This window comes from Symphalangus syndactylus, chromosome 3, assembly GCF_028878055.3.
Source record: "Symphalangus syndactylus isolate Jambi chromosome 3, NHGRI_mSymSyn1-v2.1_pri, whole genome shotgun sequence".
Taxonomy (NCBI): domain Eukaryota; kingdom Metazoa; phylum Chordata; class Mammalia; order Primates; family Hylobatidae; genus Symphalangus; species Symphalangus syndactylus.
This window is the reverse complement of record NC_072425.2, coordinates 34,494,756-34,521,198: the sequence shown is the minus strand read 5'-3', so window position 1 is coordinate 34,521,198 and position 26,443 is coordinate 34,494,756. Positions and strand designations below refer to the sequence as shown.

At 37.7% G+C, this 26,443-nt stretch overlaps 1 protein-coding gene across 2 annotated transcripts in view; it reads right to left on the bottom strand.

The window, feature by feature from the left end:
• The window catches only part of SVEP1 (sushi, von Willebrand factor type A, EGF and pentraxin domain containing 1), a 228,385-nt gene that overhangs the window by 115,551 nt on the left and 86,391 nt on the right, over window positions 1-26,443 (bottom strand). For both annotated transcript variants that reach the window (XR_008656538.2, XM_055271527.2), the window contains exons 7-14: window positions 24,560-24,757; window positions 22,351-22,469; window positions 15,073-15,202; window positions 9,039-9,146; window positions 7,814-7,945; window positions 6,717-6,911; window positions 5,140-5,261; window positions 1,717-1,828 (exon numbers count right to left, since the gene is read on the bottom strand). Coding sequence is in view for 1 of the 2 variants with exons in the window: in XM_055271527.2 (XP_055127502.1) it covers window positions 1,717-1,828; window positions 5,140-5,261; window positions 6,717-6,911; window positions 7,814-7,945; window positions 9,039-9,146; window positions 15,073-15,202; window positions 22,351-22,469; window positions 24,560-24,757 (1,116 nt within the window). In the remaining variant the exon portion in view is untranslated. The remainder of the gene's footprint in view (window positions 1-1,716; window positions 1,829-5,139; window positions 5,262-6,716; window positions 6,912-7,813; window positions 7,946-9,038; window positions 9,147-15,072; window positions 15,203-22,350; window positions 22,470-24,559; window positions 24,758-26,443) is intronic.

Genomic DNA, 26,443 nt, shown 5'->3' with positions numbered 1-26,443 from the left:
TTTTTCTCAAGAACTGCCATTTGGCCATTTGGACCCTTATTAGATGACAAATATCGCTCATCTCGTAGACTTGTGATGACAACTGATTCTCTCTAGGTGTAACCTTGTGCCCCCAAAACCTACCCCAACAATCTGGGAGGGGAAACCTGGATCGTGTTTAACAGAAGAGGGTTAATTGTTCTAGATATGTTACTGACAATACCACCTTACTTTGACCTATCTAAAACCTTAATTTCCAAAATGTTCACTAAAGTGCTGTACATAATAGTAAACAACTGAAAATAACCCAAAATCTACCAATAGCGAACTATTTCTATAAATTATGGTAAACTGATCAATGGGATAACATGTGGCTATTCAAACTGTATTGAAGTAGGATATTTGGTGAATAAAAATGTCCTCAATACAATGTTAATTAAGAATTTGTGTTCAAAATAGCATCAGTATATACACAATAAACAGTTTTATATATATAGTAATATGTATATGTCATAGATAGTATGGTATATATATCGTATATATAGTATGGTGTATATATATGTGTATCTACATACATATATAGTTATAAACATATACATGTATTCACAGGCTTATTTCTGGGGTTGTAGATTATCTTGATTTCATCTTTTGTTTTTAAGCATTTTAAAAATTGTATAATAAACATATGCATAAATGATATTTTTAAAAATTTAAAAATCGAAAGCAACAGTCAACATCACTCTTAATGCTAAATCACCAAAAATATTACAAACATGATTAATATTCGAAATGGAAAAGATGCCTGCTGTAATGCGAATTAATACTTACCATCTCATAACCTTCTAAGCATATGACTTGTACTTACTCATTTAATGCTTAAAATGGTCACATGAGGTGAGTACTCTTATATACCCATTTTATAGGTGAGGAAACTGAGGCACAGAGTGTGTTGATAGCTTGCTTAAGATCACACAGCTAGTAGGTAGTGAGGCTAGGATGTAGACTTAAGTAGTTGGTTGTAGAGTCCACATGTTTAACCACTACACTACTTTGATAACACTATTATTATTATTATCTTTTTTTTTTTGATACCAAGTCTCACTTTGTTGCCCAGGCTGCAGTGCAGTGGCATAATCATGGCTCACTGCAGCCTCGAACTCCTGGGCTCAAGGGATCTTCCCACCTCATCCCCCTAAGTAGCTGGGACTACAGGTGTGTGCCACCATGCCTGGCAAAAAATAATCTTAATAAAAATGTTCAGAGTATACATAGAGAAAACATCAAAATTCCACTTAAAGATATGTGAGACTCGAATAAATGGAACCTTAACATATTTTTGGCGAGGAATCTGAATATTTTGCATGTGTAATTGTTTTATGTTAATGACTTCATTGTAACTTACATTGAATGCCATATAAAAGTTGCTGTTAGGACTTTATTACTATTCTCTTTTAGGATACATCAACATTTGAATTTTACCAGCATATGTGACTTAGTTTTCTTAGTTTTTGTCATTTTTAAGAATCCTGGCAAATAATTTTAAATAATTTATTTGTTACCAAAATTTGATATATCCTTAATGATCATTCAGCACATTATCAAATTATTTAGCCATCCTAAAATACTTGATGAATAAATTAATAGAAGTTAACGTTTCTAGTTTGCCTCACTTTTCTGGAATTATTCTCATTTTGCAGATTAGTCTTGCCAATTACCGATGCCACATAATTTAATTACCAATTGCAAAGCCATTTTCATAGTCATAATTATATTCTAGGCAATATTTTTTGGTCAGGTTCTCCTCCAGTCTGCAGTCAATGTCCTCTGCATCACTACAAAATGATGGGACCTGCAAGTAAAAAATGAAGAGGATAAAGTGTAAATCACTTTTCTGCATGCCTTGGATAAACACTTTGCTCTCCTGGCCTTCATGTCTCCATCAGCAGGAGGGAAGGGAGGGCCCCAGAGCTCTGCACATTCCTCAAAGGGATTCTGACCCTCCTCCCCTGCAGCCTCTAACTGTCTGTTGGTCACCAGGATTAGTTTCACACCTTTTATCTCTGTTTATGTCACTCACCATGAGAAGCCCAGGGCTCCTGGGATATCTCCTGTCTCTAAACTTTCATCCTATATGGCTCTGTGGAACCCTTTCTCTGACCCCATCTTCCACTCCTCTTCCCCAATCCCCCAAGCCTTCCTCTGTGCCCTCTGAAGCTCAGTCAGTAATCAGCAAATCTGTTATTTTCTACCTCCTCTCTTTATGTTCTCTTCACCTTTGCCCCAAAACCTTTCCAATTTTCTGGAATATTTCCCAAGAAATATTCTAGAAATACTAGAAATTCCAGAATCCTGGAATTGGGGACAGGCCTGAAGGTGGAGGAAGGTCCTTCTCACTCTTTATTGCTGTTTCCAGATCACCCTCCCTCACATCCCCTTAAAGGCTCACAGTTCTGAAGCTCATGCCATCAACTCTACCACTCACTGACCCTTCTGGTGACAGTCCCCTGCAGCATTTCCCCTCTGCATCGCTCCCTCATTCCAAGAACATTTGGTAACTGTCCCTGTTATAGCTCTTGGTGATTTCTATAGCCACCTAGCAAATCCTTCCACCTACTTGGATTCTCAGTTCCTTTCCCTCTTCTCTCTTGTATTCCAGCCTTACTCTGTCACTCACTCATGTAGTCATACACTTAGACCTCGTCATTGTCAGAAACTGCACCTTCTTCTTTTCTCAGGAATCCAACAGTTCCTTGATTTCATCAGAATGTAGAATCCATCAACCCTAGTGCCTCTCCTTTAGCTCCTCATGTCTTCATGTCCTTGTTTACCCATCTAAGATTCTATGGTCCATCACCATGGAATGTCTCCTCCCTTGCATGCCTCCTCCTCAATTTGTTTGCCTGGACAACACTTACCCTTGGTTAAATTAATCATTCTGCTTTCCCACACCTGTACTACATGGTCAACTGAGGCTTGAGAAAAAGTGTAACCCTGCTGGCTGCCAATCGTACTACATTTCTTTAGCATACTTATTCATCCTTTCTTAGAAAATTATTTTACACCACCTTCTCTCTTTTTAAGCCTCCAACAACTCCTCCCCATTCTTACTCTCAGATGATCATCTTTTTATTCTGATCAAAATTGAACTCAGAAAAGAGCCTTTGTTCACACACTTCCATCCCCATGAGTACCCAGTACCTGGACCTATGCCCTTGTATGCTCTGCCTCCTTGACTCTTCTCTTTATCCCACAGTCTACTTCCAATGTATCAGCAAGTCCTACTGAATCTACTTTCAGAAGACATAAAATAATCCATTCACTTCTCACCACCTCCAGTGCCACCCAAGCCACCATCATTTCTTGCTTTCATTACATATGTGGTTTTCTTACTCTCTTCTTTTACCCTCTGCTTCTCCTAGAGCCCAAAGTCATCAGTAAGTTTTTCCCTCAAATGGCTTTCCGTCTCAATTAAAGTAAAAGGCAAAGATTTACAGTGACTTTCAAGGCTCTCCACAGTCTGATTTCTCTTCTTACCCCCATCTCCTCTTCCACATGTGATCTCTTTGGCCATCTATCACTCAGCCCATCATCCTCTCTACTTTTGCCACTCTGACGTCTTTACAGTGGTTCGAACTCCGAAACACACTCCTGCCTCGGGGCTTTGCACTTGCTGCTCCCTCTGCCTGGAAAGCTCTTCCCCTAGACATGCTCATGGCTCACTGCCTCACTCTTTCAGGTCTCTTCTCAAACAGGAACCTAGTGAGGCTTTCCCATCTTCTGCTTTATTTCATTCCATAGCATACACCATTTGACATGCTACGTATTTTCCTTGTAATTTGTTTATTGTTGGTCTATTCATTAACATGTAAATTCTACAAGCACAAGGAGTTTTGCCTGTTTATTCAGATCTAAATCCCTAGTGTCTAGAATAGGACATACTTACTATTTATTAAATGAATAAATAAGCATTTAATAGCACATTCTAATCCCTTATAGCATCTTTAACCTGCTACAATTTAGTGTCTGATAGACACTGAGTCTAACACACACAAAAATATTTAATATTTTAAAGATTTCTTCACCATTTCGGGGTGGAATATAATTAGTATGAATGTATTGCTGCCTTTCAAGTATAGGTCCATAGTAACAGAGGCCTAATGGGTATAATATTTTCTCAGTTTGCTAGCAACAGTGACATTATTTCTCTTTTTGGAATTTGGTTTTATTGAATAGATTTAAATATAACATTTTAACAAGTGTTTTTGAATGGACATTCATTAATATGTTAGGTGTACTTATAATGTGCTTGGCATACAGTAAGCAGCACAATAAAATGTTAGCAAATAAATAAAGAGCTACCCAGTCTGCAGGGCACACAAATATGTATCTAGCATGGTTCCTGCCTTGAAGATGTTCAATACAGTTACATATATTGCTCTGTTTTCTTTTTTTTTTTTTTTTTTTTGAGAAGGAGTCTTGCTCTGCTGCCCAGGCTGGAGTGCATGGCACGATCTGGCTCACTGCAACCTCCACCTCCCAGGTTCAAGTGAGTCTCCTGCCTCAGCCTCCTGAGTAGCTGAGATTACAGGCACACATCACCATGCCTGCCTAGTTTTTTTTGTATTTTTAGTAGAGACGGGGTTTCACCATGTTGGCCAGGCTGGTCTCGAACTCCAGACCTCGTGATCCACTTGTCTCGGCCTCCCAAAGTGCTGGGATTAAAGACGTGAGCCACCACACCTTGTCTGTTTTTTTATAATTGTTGTAAGAGTCCTTTCTAAACAAAAATGCATCTTTTAAATCCTTTAAATGTACAATTATCTTTTAAGTATCCAATTATCTTATCATAAACAAAATACTACCTACAATGTTGGGCATTTTTTGTCAGACTTTAAATAATAAAGGCATTCTCAAACCATCCAGACCTTAAGCTTCTCTGACTTCCTAAGGATGTTTTTAAAGATTCAAAAACGTTTTAATGCATATTTACTTCTAAGTCATTCTAGAAGTTCAAAGTCTATGAATAATTTTAAATATTAGGTACATGTCTGGATCACAAAGAAGAGGGAAATAGGATGAGAAATTGCAGTTGTAAATGACTCAGAAAGGCTATGAAGGCCTTACAAAAGGACACACAATAAATGACTACTATTGATGTACCATTTTTCCCAGGGTCGTCTCAAAGGCTTCAGAAAACTTCTTCATCAGATCTGTGTCATCACAACGAGCTGCTTTGTAGAACATCTCAAAGGACTTGAACCCGTGGTTTGCAAAACGTTTTCCTAGAAAATGTTGGACAAAACAGCTTCAGTTGGTTAGTGTTTTTAAAACAAAGATTTGACTTTCTATGAAATAATTAAAACTTAATGTTTTAATTCTAACATAATTTGTGGAATTGTTATAAAAACAAGAGATGACAGTTAAGGAGAGTTTCTGGGCATTAACTGATCATAATAAACCATGCACCAAGCAGCACTGGACTCAGTTATCCAGTGAAGAGTTTGCTTTTGATATATTATTATTTATCTTCCATTCATACAAAAAAGTGAGTAGTTAAGGGAAGAAGATATATAAAAATTGTTTTCATTATATTCCTAGGAATTTTTGAAAAATCCTGGCTGGCTCAAAGTTGTTATATCTTATATAGCAAACATATTATAATTTAAAAAAATAGGCATTGAAACTTTTCTAAATATTATTTTTGTGCAATCATATTCCTTGAAAGTGTAATTGTCATAAAGACAAATTTCTCCCTGGATCAAAAGCTTGCATGGTAGACTTTGCAAAATGCCCCTGAAGAATTCAGCGACAGTCTCCTACTAGCATCACACCGTCTCAATCTGTGAAAGAGGTGAATGGTGTTGTTTCTATTTACTACTGCAGTTTGGGGGGAAAATAGCTCTGTTAAGTGGGTTTCATATTTTTTTCCAAGACACTGGTATTTAAATTCCATCTATGATAGTGGATCAAAGATTCACTTCAGAGAATATTTATTTACACTAAATGAATACATTAGGCTATTTTTATAACAATGTATATTTAAGATTATAGAATAGTTTAAAATCTAAATCAAACATTTTATTCCATCATGTATGTTAGATTTTATTTTAAAGTAGCTCTTCTGCAGACTATGAGAGTTTTTTCTCTATTTTTTTGTGCAACAGGGTCTCATTCTGTCACCCAAGCTGAAGTACAGTGACGTGATCAAAGTTCCCTGCAGTCTGGAACTCCAGGGCTCAAGCGATTTTCCCATCTTTGCCTCCTGAATAGCTGGGACCACAGGAGCACACCATCAGGCCCAACTAATTTTTTTTTTAAATTTTTTTGTAGAGATGGTAGGCTGGTCTCGAACTCTCGGGCTCAAGTGATCCACCCGCCTCAGCCTTCCAAAGTGCTGGGATTACAGGTATACGTCACCATGCCTGGCCACTGTGAGACTTGAAATTCATGTTTACAGGTTCAGAATTACACATTGTCAAGTCTCCAGATATTTCTGATAAATAACGAGAGGGCTCAGATGGTTCTGCCTTAAACTGAATCTTGTCCTACAGCAATACGATCTATAATAAGACTCTAGTGGCTAATATTTTAAATCCAGGAAAGAGTACTTCTCTTATTCACAAGCACTTCAAATTCATGGCACCATTTTCCACTAATTCCTATCATCAGGCATTTTCCTCTTTAACACTTAGAAAGGTACACACATTAAAGAAGTCTAGAATAAAATTAAAACTTACTGGCACAGTCTGGCCATTCAGTGGTATATGTTGGTTTCCAGATGCCATCTTCATAAGCACAATAATACTTGTCAGTAGACCCTTCTGTGAAATCATAGCCCTCCAAGCAAGTTAATGTACAGTTGACTCCAGTATTATCTGGAGAGCATATAAAATCCCCATTTATAGGTGTGAATGGAATTTCACAGGGAGAACCTGCGTAAAAAAAAAATTGTATTATTCGTATATAGTGGTACAAGAAGTATAAATTAAATTCCAGGAGCTTAAGTGGAATTTTGAAAAGGACTCCTCCTGTCTTTTACTATTTCTAGAAAAGGTTTTACCATATGTCTTTAGTGCAGGAGAAGGACAACACCTGCTTTTTGGTTCCTAGATTGACATACATTGAAAAGCTGTACCTACGTGTAATTAGAGGTTGTGCATATTTTTATTAAAAAGTTAAAGTACTTCTGACTTGGAGTTATTATTATTATTTTGAGACAGTCTTGCTCTGTTGCCCAGGCTCGAGTGCAGTGGTGCTATCTCAACTCACTGCAGCCTCTGCCTCCCGGGTTCAAGCAATTCTTGTGCCTTGACCTTCTGAGTAGCTGGGACCACAGTCACATGCCACCATGCCTGGCTAATTTTTTTATTTTTAGTAGAAACAGGGTTTCATTACATTGGCCAGGCTGGTCTCAAACTCCTGATCTCAAGTGATCCACTCGCCTCGGCCTCCCAAAACACTGGGATTACAGGCGTGAGTCACCACGCCAACCTTATTTTTGACATTCCTTTAATAAAAACAAAAACTGGATAACATTGTGCAGCAAATGTATTTTCAGAATCTGTCTTCTCAAACATTTAAAATAGGATTATGTCAATAATACATTGTAACCTTAGAGAAAATGTTAACGAAATGTTAACTAAAGACTATTCTGGGAGAAAACATTTTTATCTATCACAAGGTCAAGGAATGACAATGGAAACCTAAATAAAACCTGTCTTCTAACTGTAAAAATCTAATGCTCGTAGCCTATTTTCTTTCATAAAACAGAGCACTATAGCAATGACATGTATCAAATGTCAACTAGAATTCTGGGGGCTTATGAAGACAATACCTTTTATGACAATATGGATATCACATGTCCTGTTATTGCCCGAGGGGTCAGTGGCTGTATACTGTACTATAGTCTCCCCTTGAGGGAAAAGGTCTCCTTGTGTATGACTTCTGGTAATGACCAATTCAGCCCCTGGAAAGGAAAGAAGGCACCCAATTTTTGGGTTGTATTCACATTATTTTTTTTTTGAAACAGTCTTACTCTGTTGCCCAGGCTGGAGTGCAATGGCATGATCTCGGCTCACTGCAACCTCCACCTCCCAGGCTCAAGCGATTCTCCTGCTTCAGTTTCCCAAGTAGCTGGGATTATAGGCACTCGCCACCACACCCAGCTAATTTTTGTATTTTTAGTAGAGATTGGGTTTCACCATGTTGGCCAGGCTGATCTTGAACTCCTGACCTCAGATTATCTGCCCACCTTGGCCTCCCAAAGTGCTGGGATTACAGGCGTGAGTCAATGCGCCCAGCCTGTAGTCACTTTGTTAGTCTCTTATTTAATTTGAAGTTTCATGTCCTACTTATGCAAATCAGTTGGGCATTCCGTGTTGCTTTGCCCACTAGTAGAAAATAAAAGATTTAATTTTATGCAGTAACACAGAAATAGTAGATTCAACAACCCCATTAAATTAAGGCTTTCTTTGATAAACAACTGATTTTCTCAAAGTCCTTTGAGATGTCCCACAAAGCAACTAGGCAATAGGTAAGTCTGCTACGACATTGGGACTTAAATTAAGAAATTACTTAATTTGCATTTTTTGTTGTTTTCTGGGTTTTACTGAAACCTTTAAATAAACTTCAGTTGTATTTGCTTAGTTTTTTTCTACTTTCTTATGACCTTTTATAATTTTATTTGTCAAGTATTTAAGAACTGAGTCTGAATATATAGACGTGCAGTAGAGATGCCGATAAAATGCATGCTTTATGCCTCTAGAACAACATAAGCCTGGAGACTAAAGAAATTCATTAGAACCCTGCTAGGTACAACACCTAGTGCAGGTTCAACAAATGCCCATGAAATACTGAATTAGGAAAACTCTCATGGATAGGTAAGATTGATAATGTTAAATTATAATTATTCTGGCATTAAAACATGTTAACTTATATAATTATTCATTCTTCCTAGACAGTTGTTATTTGCTTTTTCTCCTTTATCCCATTAGAAAGCTTTTTAAAGTAAAAAAGAATTCAGTGCTACTATGCTGATGACAAAGTCCTTGTCATCTCACCTGAGTTGTCTGAGAACTGAGGCTCATCCCAGCTTGCGGCATGCACCTTCTCTGAGACCTGGATGGGAGGTGGAGATCTGCACCAGTCTATGACAGGTGGTTCTACATCTAAAGAACGTGAAATCAGACAAACAAGTCACAACTGATATTCACAAACAATGAGGAGGTTTTCAAAACAGAACTGAAGTCGGCTTGTGCTAGCAGACAGCCTTGAGCTTGTAAGAAACGAGGCTGACCCTGTGGCTCCTTTGCTATCTTTTCCCTGATCCCCAACATCAAAGGAAAGAGCTGCTTTTGCTATACTTCCCCCATCTGTTGAAGAAAAAAAATGCCACCTTTCTAAAATCACCTTGGGCGCAAGTGTGTGAAAGGCAATTCCTGATGTGGTGACCATTTAAATTGTGGGTTCTGTCCACGGTTGTTGAGCTGACCCAACTGGAAGGGAAGAGAACCATTCCAGACAAGCTGAAGGAATGAAATGACCACACCTGTCCTTCCCATGATGTTCCTCTTATCTGAAGGGTCAAGACAAGGGCTAATAGATGGCTAAATAGAAGGACCATGGGCCAGAGATCTGAGTCATGTTGCAGAATAAGCAAGATGTTAGTGTGGGTGGGCTATTGCTGGGAGGCTAGGAGGTTATGTCCAGAGGTGGAACATTGGAGCTAAAGATTTCTAAGGTTGACAAATTTTAGATGAAGACAAATTAAAGGGTGGGAACCTGGAAGTGAGGAAAGGAGAGAGAGGATGAAAGCCACAGTAGAAGTTAAAGCACTGGGAGTCTGTGTTGCTGAGCACTGGAATTCTGGCTGAAGCGTGGATGTGAGGTGGGGTGAGTGAGCCAGGTTTCAAAGCCATGATTGAACATGGTGGAGTTTTTAGGATGTCAGTAAAGAACAATAAAGTGGGTGTGTAATCTAGGCAATACCATTCAGGACATAGGCATGGGCAAAGATTTTATGACGAAAATATCAAAAGCAATTGCAACAAAAGCAAAAATTGACAAATGGGATCTAATTAAACTAAAGAGCTTCTGCACAGCAAAAGGAACTATTAACAGAGTGAACAGACAACCTACAGAATGGGAGAACATTTTTGCAATCTATCCATCTGACAAAGGTCTAATATCCAGAATCTACAAGGAACTTAAATTTACAAGAAAAAAAAACATTAAAAAGTGGGCAAAGGACATGAACAGACACTTTTCAAAAGAAGATATTTATGCAGCCAACAAACATATGAAATAAAGCTCAATATCACTAATCATTAGAGAAATGCAAATCAAAACCACATTGAGATAGCATCTCACGTCAGTCAGAATGGTGATCATTAAAAAGTCAAGAAACAACAGATGCTAACGAGGCTGTGAAGAAATAGGACTGCTTTTACACTGTTGGTGGGAATGTAAATTAGTTCAACGATTGTGGATGACAATGTGGTGATTCCTCAAAGACCTAGAACCAGAAATACCATTTGACCCAGCAATCCCATTCCTGGGTATATGCCCAAAGGAATTCTATTACAAAGATACATGCACGTGTATGTTCATTGCAGCATTATTCACAATAGCAAAGACATGGAATCAACCCAAATGCCCACCAATGATAAACTGGATAAAGAAATTGTGGTACATACACACCATGGAATACTATGCAGTCATAAAGAGGAACAAGATCAGGTCTTTTGCAGGAACATGGATAGAGCTGGAAGTCATTATCCTCAGCAAACTAACGCAGGAAGAAAACCAAACACCGTATGTTCTCACTTATAAGTGGGAGTTGAACAATGAGAACACATGGAAACAGGGAGGGGAACAACACACACTGTGGCCTTTCAGGGGTTGGGGGAGAAGGGGAGCATCAGGATAAACAGCTAATGCATGCAGGGCTCAATACCTAGGTGATGGGTTGATAGGTGCGGCAAACCAACACGGCACACATTTACCTATGTAACAAATTTGCACATCCTGCACTTGTATCCTGGAACTTTAAATTAAAAAGAGGGTGTATAGGAAGTAATTTTAATTTAATTATACATTTTATACATCTGAAGTGTTCTTATTACATGCCTTTGAGGTTTGAGGGAGATAGCAAAAACATTATTTTTCTAATTTTGTAGGTGAGGAATATTAGACGAGGCAAACTTAAGAAACTTGCTTGAGGTCAGTAAGCTATTAAATTGTAGCCATAAGCATTAAGACCAAGTATTCCTATCCAAGATATATGCAAATACATACTCTGAAATTAACTGAACTGCACCTGTGAGAATATATGGATTCCCATTTTAAGCTAAGTCTCACGAACATATGTTCAATTTTTGTCTTTTCCTCATGTTTGTTATTTCATTAGTGCAGACCTTAGGTTTATTACTTTACTACACTGTAAACTCTGTAGACCAGTGATGCAGTCTCTTTTGTTCATGTTTAGATCTCCACTAGATAGCACAGCATCTGGCCTATAACAGGTGCTGAAAACAAGTTGCCGAATAAAGGATAAATGGATAAATGCTCACAGCAGGTCAGCGTACTTTGAGAATGCTGAATCAAATCAATTCATAGCTAAATTTACAAATCCAGCAGTATTTACTATTTTGCCAAAAGAAACGACAATTGAATATTCAAAGATTTTCTGGGCATATCTGATTTTATTCAGACAGTTTCAAGTTAAATCACAGGTGCAAGAGGGCAGTAAGGCTCAGTCAATTACTGTCAAAAGAATTGGAGGTGCCAGCAGATGGACTATCTCCAAAGGAGAGGGACAGCCTACTTCAAAGCAAGTGAGACAGCACTCTGTGGCAGCCAAGGAGAAGCATTCCTGGCTTGACTCTCATTTATCAGGGTGACACCAACACGCTGAAGAAAATAAGAAAAACGTAAGCTTTGGTGTATTTTCTTTCTCTCTCTGTCTCTCTGTCTCTTTCTGTCTGTCTCTCTCACTCCCTACATCCCTCTCTGCTTCTGCTTCTGCTTCCCTCTTCCCCTGCTTCATCTTCCTTCTCCTTCCTTGTCTTTCTCTTTCTCTCTCTCTCTTTTTTTTTTTTTTTAAAGATGGAGTCTCTCTCTGTCACCCAGGCTGGAGTGCAGTGGCATGATCTCGGCTTACTGCAACCTCCGTCTCCCGCGTTAAAGCAATTCTCCTGCTTCATTCTCCTGAATAGCTGAGAATACAGGCATGCGCCACCACACCAAGCTAATTTTTGTATTTTTAGTAGAGACAGAGTTTCAATATGTTGGCCAGGCTGGTCTCGAGCTCCTGACCTCAGGTGATTCATCTGCCTCGGCCTCCCAATGTGCTGGGATTATAGGTGTGAGCCACCACGCCTGGACCTTCTCTCTCTCTCTCTCTCTCTCTTTTTGAGACGGAGTTTTGCTCTTGTTGCCCAGGCTGGAGTGCAATGGTGCGATCTCAGCTCACCGCAACCTCTGCCTCCTAGGTTTAAGCAATTCTCCTGCCTCAGTCTCCCGAGTAGCTTGGATTACAGGCATGTGCCACCACACCTGGCTAATTTTGTATTTTTAGTAGAGATGGGGTTTCTCCACATTGGTCAGGCTGGTCTGGAACTCTCCATCTCAGGTGATCCACCTGCCTCGGCCTCCCAAAGTGCTGGTATTACAGGGTGAGCCACCATGCCTGGCCATCTCTCTTTTATAATTTGGGAATTCAGTTAAAGTCTAGTAGTCACTCGAGTACACATTTCACATTTCACTACGCTGACTCTTCATTATGAAAAATTAAAACTTGGCAAACTCTTGAACCACATTTCCAAGTCTGAAAAGACTGTGTCAGATTTTTGAGAATCCAAAATATTTTTCATGCAAATGGTAAAGCTCATGTTTAAAACAACAGTGAAAAAGGAATTTTTAAAAACGAAGCATCGTGAAATAGTCTGATTTTTACTGGATTTCTTTCATCTACTTTTACCAAAACCTGTAATGTATAGGGTAAGGAACCAGTTTAATATATGTTAGTTATTTCAATAAGTTATGTAACATTTTTAAAACAAAATGAATTTAACATAGTGAATTTTAAAATAAACATAAGAAAAATAGACCTGAGATAAATGTTGCAAAATGTCAGTATGTTGTCATCTAGCTTTCACACAGAGCTTAAAGTATGGCAGGCACTAGATCAAGTGGTTTATATATTATCACAAATTAAAAATCTCACAATGAGGTAATACATTCATTACTTTTATTTTTGGATAAAGAAATTGAGGTACAGAGCAGCAACTGGTCCCCTTGACTTTAAGTGGTAGAGATGAACCTGAACCCAAGCAGCTTGGGTTCACAGCCCATGCTCTTGTCCACTACAGATTGCTATGTAGCCAACCTCTCCATGTATTTTGTTTTGGTAATGAGCAGAAGGCCAGTTGAGAGATGATACAGTAAACCAGGCTCAAAAGATTTCAAAGGACTGATCTGCAGTGGTGGTTCTGAGGATGGAGAGAATGGGACAAACTTCAGAGATATCAAGTAGGTGAAACCAACAGCACCTGATACCTTCTTGGATATTGGTGAGAGGGCAAGGAGTCAAGCATGATTCCAATGTTTTCTCTTGGTACCTAGGTGGTTGGTTGTGTCCTTTTCTGAGCTGGGAAATAATTTAGATTTGGGTGAGTTTGAAATGCCTGTGAGACATTAACATGGGGAAAGTCCGGGAGGCTTTCAGAGTCCAGTTTGGATTCCAGAAAAGAGATTCGAACAGGAAATAGGAATATGGGAGTTTTCAGTTAACAAAATCACTCAGGAAAACTACAGAAAGAGAAAGAGAAGGCCAGGGCTGAAACTCTAGAGATGATCAACATTTGAGAATTAGCCTGAGGAAGAGAAGCCTACAAAAGAGATAAAGAAGGTTAGGTAAAACTAACGGAGGAAAAAAAAAGACGGGAAAGACTAACATCAAAGAAGCTAAGGGAAGGAAAAAGTTTTGGTAAGAAGTGTGTGGTTAATAATGTAAAATCTAACTGAGTGTGCTGGCTCACACCTATAATCCCAGCATTTTGGGAGGCCAAGGTGAGAGGATCACTTGAGGCCAGGTGTTTGAGACCAATCTGGGAACACAGTGAGACCTCATCTCTACAAAAAAAAAAAAAAAAAAAAAAAAAAGAAATTAGCTGGGTGTGGTGGCACATGCCTGTAGTCCTAGCTATTTGGAAGGCTAAGGCAGGAGGATTGCTTGAACCTAGGAATTTGAGGCTGCAGTGAGCTATGATTGTGGTACAGCATTCACTCCAGTCTGGAGGACAGAGTGAGACCCTGTCTCTGAAAAAAGTTAAATAAATGTAAAATATGAGGAAAGATTATGTAAAATTAGGACCAGAAAGTGTGCAGAGTAACACCAGAGATCACTGGTGACTTTGATGACAGTAGTTTATATGAGTGAAGGGGATAGAAGCCAGATTTGGGTGACTCAGAATAAATGGCAATTAAGCAGAAAGACATGGCAAGCATTGGGAACTTTCATGTGGGCTCATATGGGAAGAATCAAAGAGAAGTGGTGATAGTTAAAGGGTGTATGTAGGTTTCAAACAGGGAGTGCTGTGAGCAAGTTTCAATGCCAGTTGGAAGAATCAGTGACAAGGGAGTTGTTGATCATAAAGGAGAAGTGGTCTCTGGGGTTCTGGATTGCTTTCACAAACCGGCCCAAATGATTCAATGAAGATTTATTGTATTAGTCTGTTCTCATGCTGCTAATAAAGACATACCCAAGACTGAGTAATTTATAAAGGAAAGAGGTTTAATGGACTCACAGTTCCACATGGCTGGGGAGGCCTCACAATCATGGCAGAACGCAAAGAAGGAGCAAAGCCACGTCTTACATGGTGGCAGGCAAGAGAGCACATGCAGGGGAACTCCCCCTTATAAAACCATCAGATCTTGTGAGACTTATTCACTATCATGAGGACAGCATGGGAAAGACCCACCTCTATGATTCAATTACCTCCCACTGGGTCCTTCCCATGACACATGGGAATTATGGGAGCCACAATTCAAGATGACATTTGGATGGGGAAACAACCAAACTATATCACTTACCAATAACCTTGACATGGAAAATGCAGCTGGCCTGGTTGCCAGATAGGTCAGTTGCCGTGTATACGATAGCAACATCTCCAATTGGGAAAAGGTAAGGTGGGGTGAAAGCTGGATGAACGTGGATTGACACCTTTTGGAGATACACAAATATTTTGAAAGTTAATGTCAAAAATGCGTTTATTCTTTTCTGATTTATATATTATTAGTAATGTTAACAATGATACAATATTTCACATAGAGGAAAGGAAAAAGGCACAGCTTTCCAGCATATTTCATTCCAGATTATTCTATTTACATGATTTATAGAATTGGCACACATACGAAATGTTACTCCTTGTTTTTTAAACATAATACCTTAAAACATCTTTTATGCTCTTATGTAGTCTTTAAAACTTAAGATGACTCTTAAATGTTTCCATAATGTTCTGTGGAATAAATATAATGTAAGAAAAACCTGTTGAAGGACATTAGTTTGACCCAAACATTTCCATTGTAAACAGTTTCGAACAGATAATTTAAACATATTTTTTCTTCTTCTTTTCTTTATTGATGCATAATAGCTGTACATAGTTTCAAGGTACATGTAATAATTTCACACATTCATATAATTTATAAAGATCAAATCAGTGTACTTCAGATATCCATCACCTTAAACATTTATCTTTTCTTTATGCTGGAACCTTTAAAATTCTGCTCTTCTAGCTATTTTGGAACATACGATCGATTATTGTAAACTATGGTCACTCTACTGATCTATGTAAGACAAGGTCTTATGACTTCTATCAAGACATATATTCCTACCCATTAATTCTCTTCTCTTACCTCTCCCTCCCCCACCTTTCATGGCCTCTGATAACAACCAGTCTACTCTCTATCTTAATGAGATCCACTTTTTTTTTTAGCTCTCACCTGAGATATTTGTCTTTCTGTGCTTGGCTTATTTTGCTTATTTATTATTCCCTTGTAATAGAGTTCCATGAGCAGAATTATTAAACCCAACCATTAGCATTTTATTAGTAGATAATATAAAACTTATTTCCAAATGCATGGTAACAATTCATATTCCCACTGTCAACCACATTTTCTGATCTATATTAAATATCATCAATTTTTGGTAAGTCAAAAATCTGGCACCAGGTCATTGTTTTAATGAACTGTTTCTTAACGCCATATGCTAAGATTAAATTCTCAAGTTTGCATGTATTATATTTTTTACTTCTTGAATTGTATGTTTATTTTCTTCATCCATTGAAAATTGATAAATTACCTTTTCATTGTAGTTTTAAAAATATTTCAAATAAGATTAGAAAGCTATTCATGAAATGATTTGATAAGCATCCAAATATATTTGATGGTAGTTTTTTTAATGATTTAAACTATAATTTGGAAATATATTTTCTGTGTGGTATGATTCGAGAGTATAACTTTACATCTTAAAAACCACTCACTGATTCCCCTTTATGATATTTTAAAATCCATCTGTTATGAAACAGTACTGCATATTCTGTTTATTTTTATTTTATTAAATAAACACTCTACCCAAGTGAATTCTCCTATTTCACATATATATGAAATACATATATCCAGCCACTGCTGTGTCAGCCTCCTGGCAACTGACAGACCCAGTTGTTTCTTATTATTCTCTTCAATGCTTTAATCTAGGTATTCTTCTACTTTCCATTACAGAATCACTTTTCATGCTCAAAAATATATTAACAGTACCTTTGAAATACATTTATTCTATAAATATTTTGCTTTTTAATTTTTTTCTTTCAGAAAAACAGAATGAAACATTTTGTTTTTTAATCTACAAATATGGCATGTATTTCCATTTGATTTCATTATTTCACCTGCCAATGTTTTATATTTTCCTTAAGGTGCCATTTACCCTTCTTTTTAAATAGAAACCTAAATATTTTACATTTTATCTTGCATTGTAAGTAGAATCCCTTTTTAACCTATTTTAGTAACCTATTACTATATATAGTATTACATATTTTATAGAATGGTGTGTGTGTGTGTGTGTGTGTGTCTGTGTGTGTGAATTTATCTGTATCTCGGTAGTCAAATAGTTATTTTGCTCCAGGAAATTAAATCAGGGATACGAAGAGTAAGTTTAAAAGTCTCATTCAGGACACAGAGGAAAACTTAGAGTACAAATCATGGAATATATAATAGACATACAGAACAGAAATTAGAGATATAACTTACGAATCATCAGTGTTCCTAAAAAAAAAAAACAGAATGAATGGAATAGGAAAAATGTTCTAAAATATAGAAGACAACTTTGATTTGAAGAAAGTTATGATTGTACATAAAAAGGACTCTTGATGTACCAAAGTTGGTAAAGAACAATCATCACTTAAACAAATCCCAGGTAACTTAATGTACAATAAAAAATTCCCACAGCATTCAGGAAGAAAAAAAAGCAGATTATCTAAAAAAAGATAATAATCAGCCTATATTATTTCTCTTAGTCATTAAATGCTAGTCTGGAAATAAAATATGTTCTTGTACATGCAAAGGCTTAATAAATATACCACCTGTATATACTTTTTCTGAATGAATGGATTTTGAACCTACCAAATGAGATGTATCACAACAAATCCTTCATAAGAGAGAAAAGTCATGGTGTGAACTGTCAGCAAACACCAAAACTATGTAAACACATACTCAGTGTGAAAAATTGTGGTTGTTAAGATTCAAGTGTTATCAAAGATTTTTGAAGGAAATATACATAATGTAAAAAAACTATATTAATTAATCAATAATAAATTAGAGTAAGAATCCTAGATTATATCAACAAACTATAAGCGGCTGAAAAGTTAAACTGATAATTTACTCATTTTACTTGGGTGAAATGCAATAGATACTCTTATTTTTTTGCCACAGATAATCGGGTAATGAAAGGCTTATGCATGTTTTTAAAACTTTATTAAAAAGACTATATTCCTTCCATACATAATTGTAGCTACAGTCATAAAGCTGAAGAGTATAAAGGTTAAGTAATCGCATATTCTAAAGAGAGCTCCTAAGAATGGAAAAATTGCCAGGAGGCTGACACAGCAGTGGCTGGATATATGTATTTCATATATATGTGAAATAGGAGAATTCACTTGGGTAGAGTGTTGGGACATTTCCCCTGTCTTCTCCATGGGGCAAGGAATGGGGAGGAATACTGCCTTAAACCAAGTGGCTGGGCTTCAGACAACCACTCATAGAACATTGGCAGGGGGCAGGGGGTGCCTACAGAAAAGGGAGACCAGCATCCCATTCCCAGGCTGGATGCTTGCTGGGCAGTAGAAACCCATAGATTCACCCCAGTGTGAGGAGTGCTAGGTGAGACTGACACCCATGCCTTGGAGTTTAGGGGCATATATGAATGTAGACAGGCGGCTGCATCCCTCCTGGTGAATGTTGAAGGCAGGAGGCTTATTTGAGCAATATAGACAGACTGGGAGGAAGGCTGTTCTGAAAATGGGTCAGCCTGCACTCCCAGTTTTTGGCATGGTGAAGACACATAGACTGAAAGGGGAGATGGCAGTATTTGAGTCGTTCTGCCCTACACTCTACTGTAGGGGTTTTGAGAGGTTGTGGGATGTATGACAGGGCCTGAAGCTAAGGGGAAAGGCAGAAGAGGTCCTGCCAGAATGCACCTTCATGGCAGGGAATTGTAAGGGGTTGGGGAGGGGGTGGTGCTCCTACAGGGCCTCCTGCAGAATCTGCACATGGACAGCACAAGAGAGACAATTTTTTTTTTTTTTTTTTTTTGCTTCTCAGAGTGCATCAGCAATAGAGAGAGGGCCACACAGCCTTAAACAAATGAAAGACTTCTGAACCGTTGCTCAAAAATACTCCTTTCCCAGCTGTGTTCATTTCCTATTGTTTCCACAGCAAATTCTTAAAAATGTGGCAGCTTAAAACAACAAAAATGGGCCAGGCACAGCGGCTCATGCCTGTAATCCCAGCACCTTGGGAGGCGAAGGCAGGAGATCACTGGGTCAGGAGTTCGAGACCAGGCTGGCCAACATGGTGAAAACCCGTCTCTACTAAAAATAAAAAAAATAGCTTGGCGTGGTGGCACTTGCCTGTAATCCCAGCTACTTGGGAGGCTGAGGTAGCAGAATCGCTTGAACCTGGGAGGTGGAGGCTGCAGTGAGCTGAGATCACACCACTGCACTCCAGCCTGGAGACAGAGCAAGATTCTGTCTCAAACAAACAAACAAAAAGCAAAAAACACAAGCAAAAACAACAAAAATGTATTATCTTGTGGTCTTATAGGTTAGAGACACTGATGGGTCTTACAGGGTTGAAATGAAAGTGTTAGTAGGGCTGAGTTGCTTTCTGGAGGCTCTGAGGGAGAATCTGTTTCCTTGCCTCTTCTAGCTTTTAGAGGCTGCCTGCATGGTCCTCCTCCTCTAGCTTCAAAGCCACTGATGGCAGATTGAGTCCTTCTCTCTGCACATCTCTCAAATCCTTCTGTTACAGCAACGCTCTGTAACCACAGCTGGGAAAGGTACTTCTCTTTTAAGGACTCATGTGATTAAGTTGGATTCACCTGGATAATCCACGCTAATCCTCCCATCTCACAGTCCTTACTTTCATCACATCTACAAAGTTCCTTTGCTATGTAAGGGAACATATTTGTGGGTTCTAGGGATTAGGACAAGGATATCTTTGAGGTAGCCATTTTTCTGTTTATCCCACCAGCCCTGACCCTAGAGAGGCCAGAAACAGAGATAGGGAGGCATAGAAGGAGGAAAAGAGCATCAACTGGTCCTCTTTCCTCAAGTCAGTCAGGCCTCCTCTGAGCCACAAGAGGAAAAAGCTTTGAAGTGGATACAAGATTCAAGCTTTTATTTAGACAGCAAGACTGTTCTTTTTAATCCTTGAAAGTGGTTTTTAATTATGGAAAGAACTATTGGTATACCCTAGAGTAACCAAAGCTTGTGACTGTAGAATAATGGTTATTTTCTACTGGTGCCTTTCCTAGTTCAGACTGTTCAATATCAGTTACACAATTATAGTTTTGATTGCACTGTACATATAATTTAGCATCCTACTTTTCTATCAAGAAATTTCTCTTTTTGGAAATTTTCTGAGGGAATAATCAGAGACAAAAGACAAAGACTTAGTATAAGGATGTTCATGACAGCATCATGAGTTGTTTCGTTTTATTCTTTCTTACCCTGCTTTGAGTTCATGTTCTATTATTACAATAAATGTAGTGGTTTTTTTTCCCCCAATTGTCTAAACTGCCTTGTTTCTCCGTCTTTTTTTCTTTCAAAACTCTACATTATAAAGAAACCCAATTATTTACTTTTTTCATGCCTGTGCTAGAGAATCACATCAATTTTGGAGAAATTCACACAGTAGTGCAGATTAATCTCTCTATAAGTTTATGATCACAAAACTCAAATGGACCCCCAACTGTAGCCAAATAATCCTAGTATATTTCTCTGGTCTGTTCACTCTCCTCCTCAGAATGAGTTTTTCAAAACTTCTCAATTCTCCTAAAACTTCAAAACTCTCTTACTTATTCCCTTTAGTTACGCTTCAGGTCTGATCACTTTCTGAACAGAAGCCATTCACAATCAATTGCCCCCTCTCTTTTCCTTGTATATTCAACTTCTCCATCTCAATTGGTTCTCTCCATTTCTATTTTTATTCTTTTAAGTACATTCAAGTTCTTCCCCCATGTGGTAGGCTGAATAACGGCCCCAGAAAGATCGTCTATATTCTAATCCCTGGAACCTGTGAATACGTTACCTTACATGGTAAAAGGGACTTAGCAGAATGACTAAATTAAAATTAGCAGATTCTCCTGAGTTATCCAGATGGGCTCAATGTAATCTCAAGGGTCCTTATAAAGGGAAGGTAGGAGGGTCAGAGTGAAAAGAAAAAGATGTGGTGGAAATATCACACATGAGAGACTGCTCAACACACAAATCACCTAAAGTGCATTCAGCCCTAGAAATCACATTTGCCCTTTTCAAATCAGATTTAAAAGCTATCTTGATTGTAAGTATATTCAACACAATGATTGGAACAGCTATTTTTTCCATGTTGCGCTCTACATCCCCCCGCCCCCAATGTATCCTGATTGGTACAACTTATATATATTTACAGGTAAGTGTAGAAATAATATTTAAGTGCATCTTAATGTATATGAATACTAACCATGTACATATAACAGGAAGTAAAATTCCTAAATGAACTATTTTTCTAACATCTGATGGATGATTATTTCAAGCTACTATACAAGGAAAATTAAAATATTGTGTTCTGAATAATGCTGGATTTAGACAAGCTTGAAGAAGAAACACCAATGCTATCTCTTTCTGACTGAAAAATACACAATCATTTTGGGCCCATATTTTAAAAGACAGGTTCATAAATAGGAATTAGGATTGAATCCCCATCTTTTCTTTTCTTAAAAGATCCTCAGAACCTAGTAAAGGGCAAAGAATTCTTAGTCAAGTAATCTTAGTGGCTACAATAATACAACAAATCCATAGAATGAAAAGTTTCTGGTTTTGAGGATTTTATCTGAGATTTCTAATTAAAAATTCAAAATTGATCATTATTCTATCAGATGCAGCATTCACATTTATGAGTAGAGTTTATACACAAGGAGTATTGTGATGGTTAATATTGAGCATCAATTTGATTGGCTTGAAGGATACGAAGTATTGTTCCTGGGTGTGTCTGTGACGATGTTGCCCAAGATTAACATTTGAGAAGGACTGGGAGAGGCAGACCCACCCTCAGTCTGGGTGGGCACCATCTAATCAGCTGCCAGCTTGGCTAGAATAAGGCAGGCAGAGGAAGGTGAGAAGAGCAGACCTGCTGAGTCTTCCAGCCTTCATCTTTCTTCCGTGCTGGCTGCTTCCTGCCCTTGAACATCAGACTCCAAGTTCTTAAGCTTTTGGACTCTTGTACTTATATCAGTGGTTTGCCAGGAGTTCTTGGGCCTTTGGCCACTAACTGAAGGCTGCACTATCGGCTTCCCCACTTTTGAGGTTTTGGGACTTGGACTGGCTTCCTTGCTCCTCAGCTTGCAGATGGCCTATTGTGGAACTTCACCTTGTGATGGTGTGAGTCAATAGTCCTTAATAAACTCCCTTTCATATATGCATCTATCCTATTAGTTCTGTCCCTCTAGAGAACCCTAATACAAGTATTATCATGAGCATATTAGTAAGTCTTCAACACACATATCTGCAGTATATTTAGAATTCATTTGAAAAAGGATGCACATAATTGCGCAAACCTTACCTTTTCACCTGAGTTGTCTTTAGCTGTTGGAATCTGCCAGGTAACATTGGCAGAATCTTGCTGTTCCAGAGTCTTAGCCTCTATGTCCTTAGGACAGTTGATTTGAGGAGCCTCCACGTCTAACTCAGAAAATACACAAGTAGATTAATACACTGATATGTGGTCCTAGATCACTTAAGGAAGAGGTACAAATCTAGTTATATTAATACATTGTGACACGTTTGTACATCCCAGTTACTGATTGTTTGGAATCTGCACCTGCTTTCCTGATCATTTATCTCAGCATGGCTTACGAGCCCAATCCTGAGCTGGTACCTATTGACCTCTTAGCCTCATTTCTTCCTTCTCTCCTACAGGATTCACTCTCCACATTGTTACTGTCAGGCCATCGCCTTTCTTTTACCTGGGCCCTTGCCTATGTTCTTTTATTTGCCTGAATTAGTGCCCTCTTCTCCCTTTACCTGGATGTCTAGTGCTTGCTGTTGAACTCTCAGCTTAGACACAGCTCCTCAGGAAGCTCTTGCTGATTCTCCAGTCCCATTTGAGGTCCCCACTCCACAAGTTCCCATAGCCCTCTGGACTTCCCAACCATAAAGCTCAACAAGCTATTTTGAAATTGAATTTTCTCCCCCAATAGAATTTAAGTTATTTGAAGGTCAGGATGTCTTGCGCCACTGTCTTATATGGTACCTGGCATATAATAGGAGCTTGAGAAATATTTTTTGAATGAAATAAATTAAAAAATGAATGTTGACTGTGACAGGAAGAAACTACACTTGAAAATGAGGCTGTCAAGTAGAATTAACTAGCAGAAACTGAAATGTACTGCCAAAGCAAACAACAAATTAAAGCCAATGATATTTTTTACTTTAACTATGTTGCTGAATTAGACGTGCTAACATTACACAGATGCACACCAGTTATGGTACTGCTTAAGTTTTTGTTACATGATAAAATACATCTTTTATTTTAATTTATGTTAAATTAGGTCTTCTATAACTTCTAGCTGAATATATCTGAATTGATTTCATTGTGTCTCATGTCTTCTTGTTTCTTCAAAATTTTATTCAATTTATATTTTCTTTTTCTCAAAGGGGCTTATACTTGGACAACTTTCTCCCACAGAAATACATAGTAGCATATTAATTCTGAAAAAAATTTTTTAAAAGTATTTGATTTTTCATTCATGCTTAAACAATAGCTTGACTGGACCTGGAATCTAAAGTTTATATTTATTTGCTCTTCATATCCTGTACACATTGCTACATTTCCTTGTGGCATTTAAAGTTGTAAACGAGATATGTAATGTGAGTCTAATTCTTGTTTCTTTTGTGCAATTTCTTTCTTTCTCCATGAAAAGTTATTTAAGATTTTTCCATTAACTCTGCAACTCGGAAATTTCACTAGGAGTAGTCAAAGTATGCTATTTGTGGTCTAAAGGATTAAGCCATTCTCTAGCTCAGAGAAATTTTCTTCTCTTGGTAGAAAAATTCTTCTCCATCTCCTCTCCTCTCTCCTTCTGGAACTCCTTATTAAATGGACATTGGGGTTTTTCCTTCTGTCACTGGCATCCCTCAACTTCCATCTTTTTGGTTTGATCAGCTGGGAAATTCAAGCACTTTCTTTGTTTACTCATTCAGTTCTCCATCGTGAGGAAACTCTCAGTTTGGTCTTTTAAATTACTAATATAGTTTTCAACAGCATTCATTCCATTCATCTGCCCTTGTCCTTCTCTTAGAGATAGTTAGGACATTTTTTACTTCTAAGAACTCTTTTTTGTTTTCAATAACTCCTTTTTCATAGTGGTCTGCTCTTGTTGCAGAGAAAATGGCAACGTCCTCTTGTGAATGGAATATGATACCAGGTTTCAAAGTGCTGATAGCTTCTTTTTGAAAATCAATTCAGTCTCATCTGCTTTATATAGACCAAGACTTCCCTAAAGATTTTAGTCTTATGAAAAACTTACCTGATTTTCAGCTCTACTATTTTCCTTATTTGTGTATTTCTTCTGTCATTGTCTGGCATTTTGTAATCAGATTTTGTAAATCCACCACTTTGAACCAGAAATCCTCATAGAGGATATCGGGGTAGCACCTACCATATTATCACGGGTTTGCAGCAAAAGGTGCAAAGAAGGATTGTCCTATACTGCACCCATATGGCATTATTAAAAAATTTGATTTTTAACCTGACTAGTGTAGAGACCTACCTTTACACACAGCTGCCTGAACTCCGACATTCCATTTTCCAGAAGTGGTACATCTCAGCATTTCTTTGACTCCAGATAAAATGAACCCTTGGCGGCAACTTACATAGCAGATCGTCCCAAATTTGGCTGGCTGCTTGCCACAGTTGTGGGGGGATATGATGACATCTTTGGGTGTCTGAAAGGTGGAACAGTGGCGCTCTACGGTAGGGAAACAGACAGAATGTTATTCGTGTTCCCACAAATTGGAAATGCCACGGAATCTTTTTACTCAAGAAAAATACAATTATGCTGCCTTAGGATTTACATAAATTGCTAAATGATAACTATATATGACATTGAATGTATAATGTACTGTAAATAACGCTAACCTATACCTCTTTAGTTATCTTTTGCTATTTTTGCCAGTGCATCAAAACTTTCAAAAACTTCTGATATTTTAATTAACACTGATTGTGACTTTTATCATTTGCTTGGAGCACATTCATTTAGTTTGCAGAATATTATTTTATGGCTTAGAGGTAGAAAGTCATAAATCGAATTCCATATTTCATGGATTAAGTGATACATTCAGCAATCTCTATTTTATGAGCTTTTTGGTGCTGTTTTTCAGCAAGCATACAGTGAGAAAAGTTTCTAATAGCCTTCCTAAAATCACTATGTTATATTTAGGGCCTTGACCTTGAATGCTATATTTAGCACAGAAAAAGAATAGCAGACGAATTAGGCAGAATGCAGATGGAATGGAAAATCAAGGCTAGGACTTAATACAGGGAGTGTATGTGAGGGGGGCAGCGTGTGCACACACCCATAGGCACGTTTGTTTTTTGTAGTAGAGAATCTACTGGCAGCATTACTCACATCTTTAGTCTGTATTTTCCATGTTATTGGAATAGCTGAATAAATAGCTAACATTTATTCAGTACCTACTATGTGCCAGGCATTATTCTAAGCACTTTGCATGTATTATTTAATCATATGGTGTAAGAAGTATTCCAACTTACAAATGAAAACTGAGCACACTAGTAACTTTCCTAAGGTCACCATGCAAGTAAGTGGCAAAATCTGTGTGCTGCTAAACACTCCACTATCATACTTCCTCCATGAAATAATTCCTTTCCAAACTGTGCCAGCAAAAGCCATTTTTTTTTTCCAAGAAATGGTTTGTCTCCTTATTTCTGCACAGTGTGAACTGCATGCCTGCCCAGACCTCCTAGTCTACTTTGATCAACAGTAAAATCAAAGTCAAATTTGTGGTTCGAAGATAATGACAATGTGGGACTCAGTATCCTTTATTTAGGGCTGGGCCTATATAAAGTAAGAAAATTATCCTTTTGGCTGTCAAAGTTGTTGAAAATTTTATTCTTTTTTTTATTGTTTGTTTATGGTACTTTCGGTGAGCGTGTTTTTAACTTTTATATAGTCTAATCTACTGAGTGTTTTTCTTTTTGAAGTATTCCCATTGCTTTTATGCTTAGTAAGTTCTGAGATTGGTTAGCATTCACTTACATATGTTAAATATATTCTCTTCTAGGTTGTAATGGTTTTATCTTTTACCTTATCTTTAAAATCTATGAAGAATTTATTTCTGTGTTCAGTGTGAATTGAAAACATAAAGGAAACTTTATTTTGTTTCGTTTTTCACAAGAAGCTAGTCAATTTTCCCCTATGATCAGTTAAATAATTTTTTTTCCCTCAACTAACCTGTGATACTTCCTTAATTGTGATCTGTATGGCAAACCTTGCATATTCTTAATCTTTACAGATTAAAAAAGATTTGAAAACCTGATAGAGCCGCTTTCTATTTACTATTCCTATTGCTCTTCCTTTTCAAACTGATTTTAGTAATTTTTCATTACAATATTTTTCTAGATGAACCCTAGAATC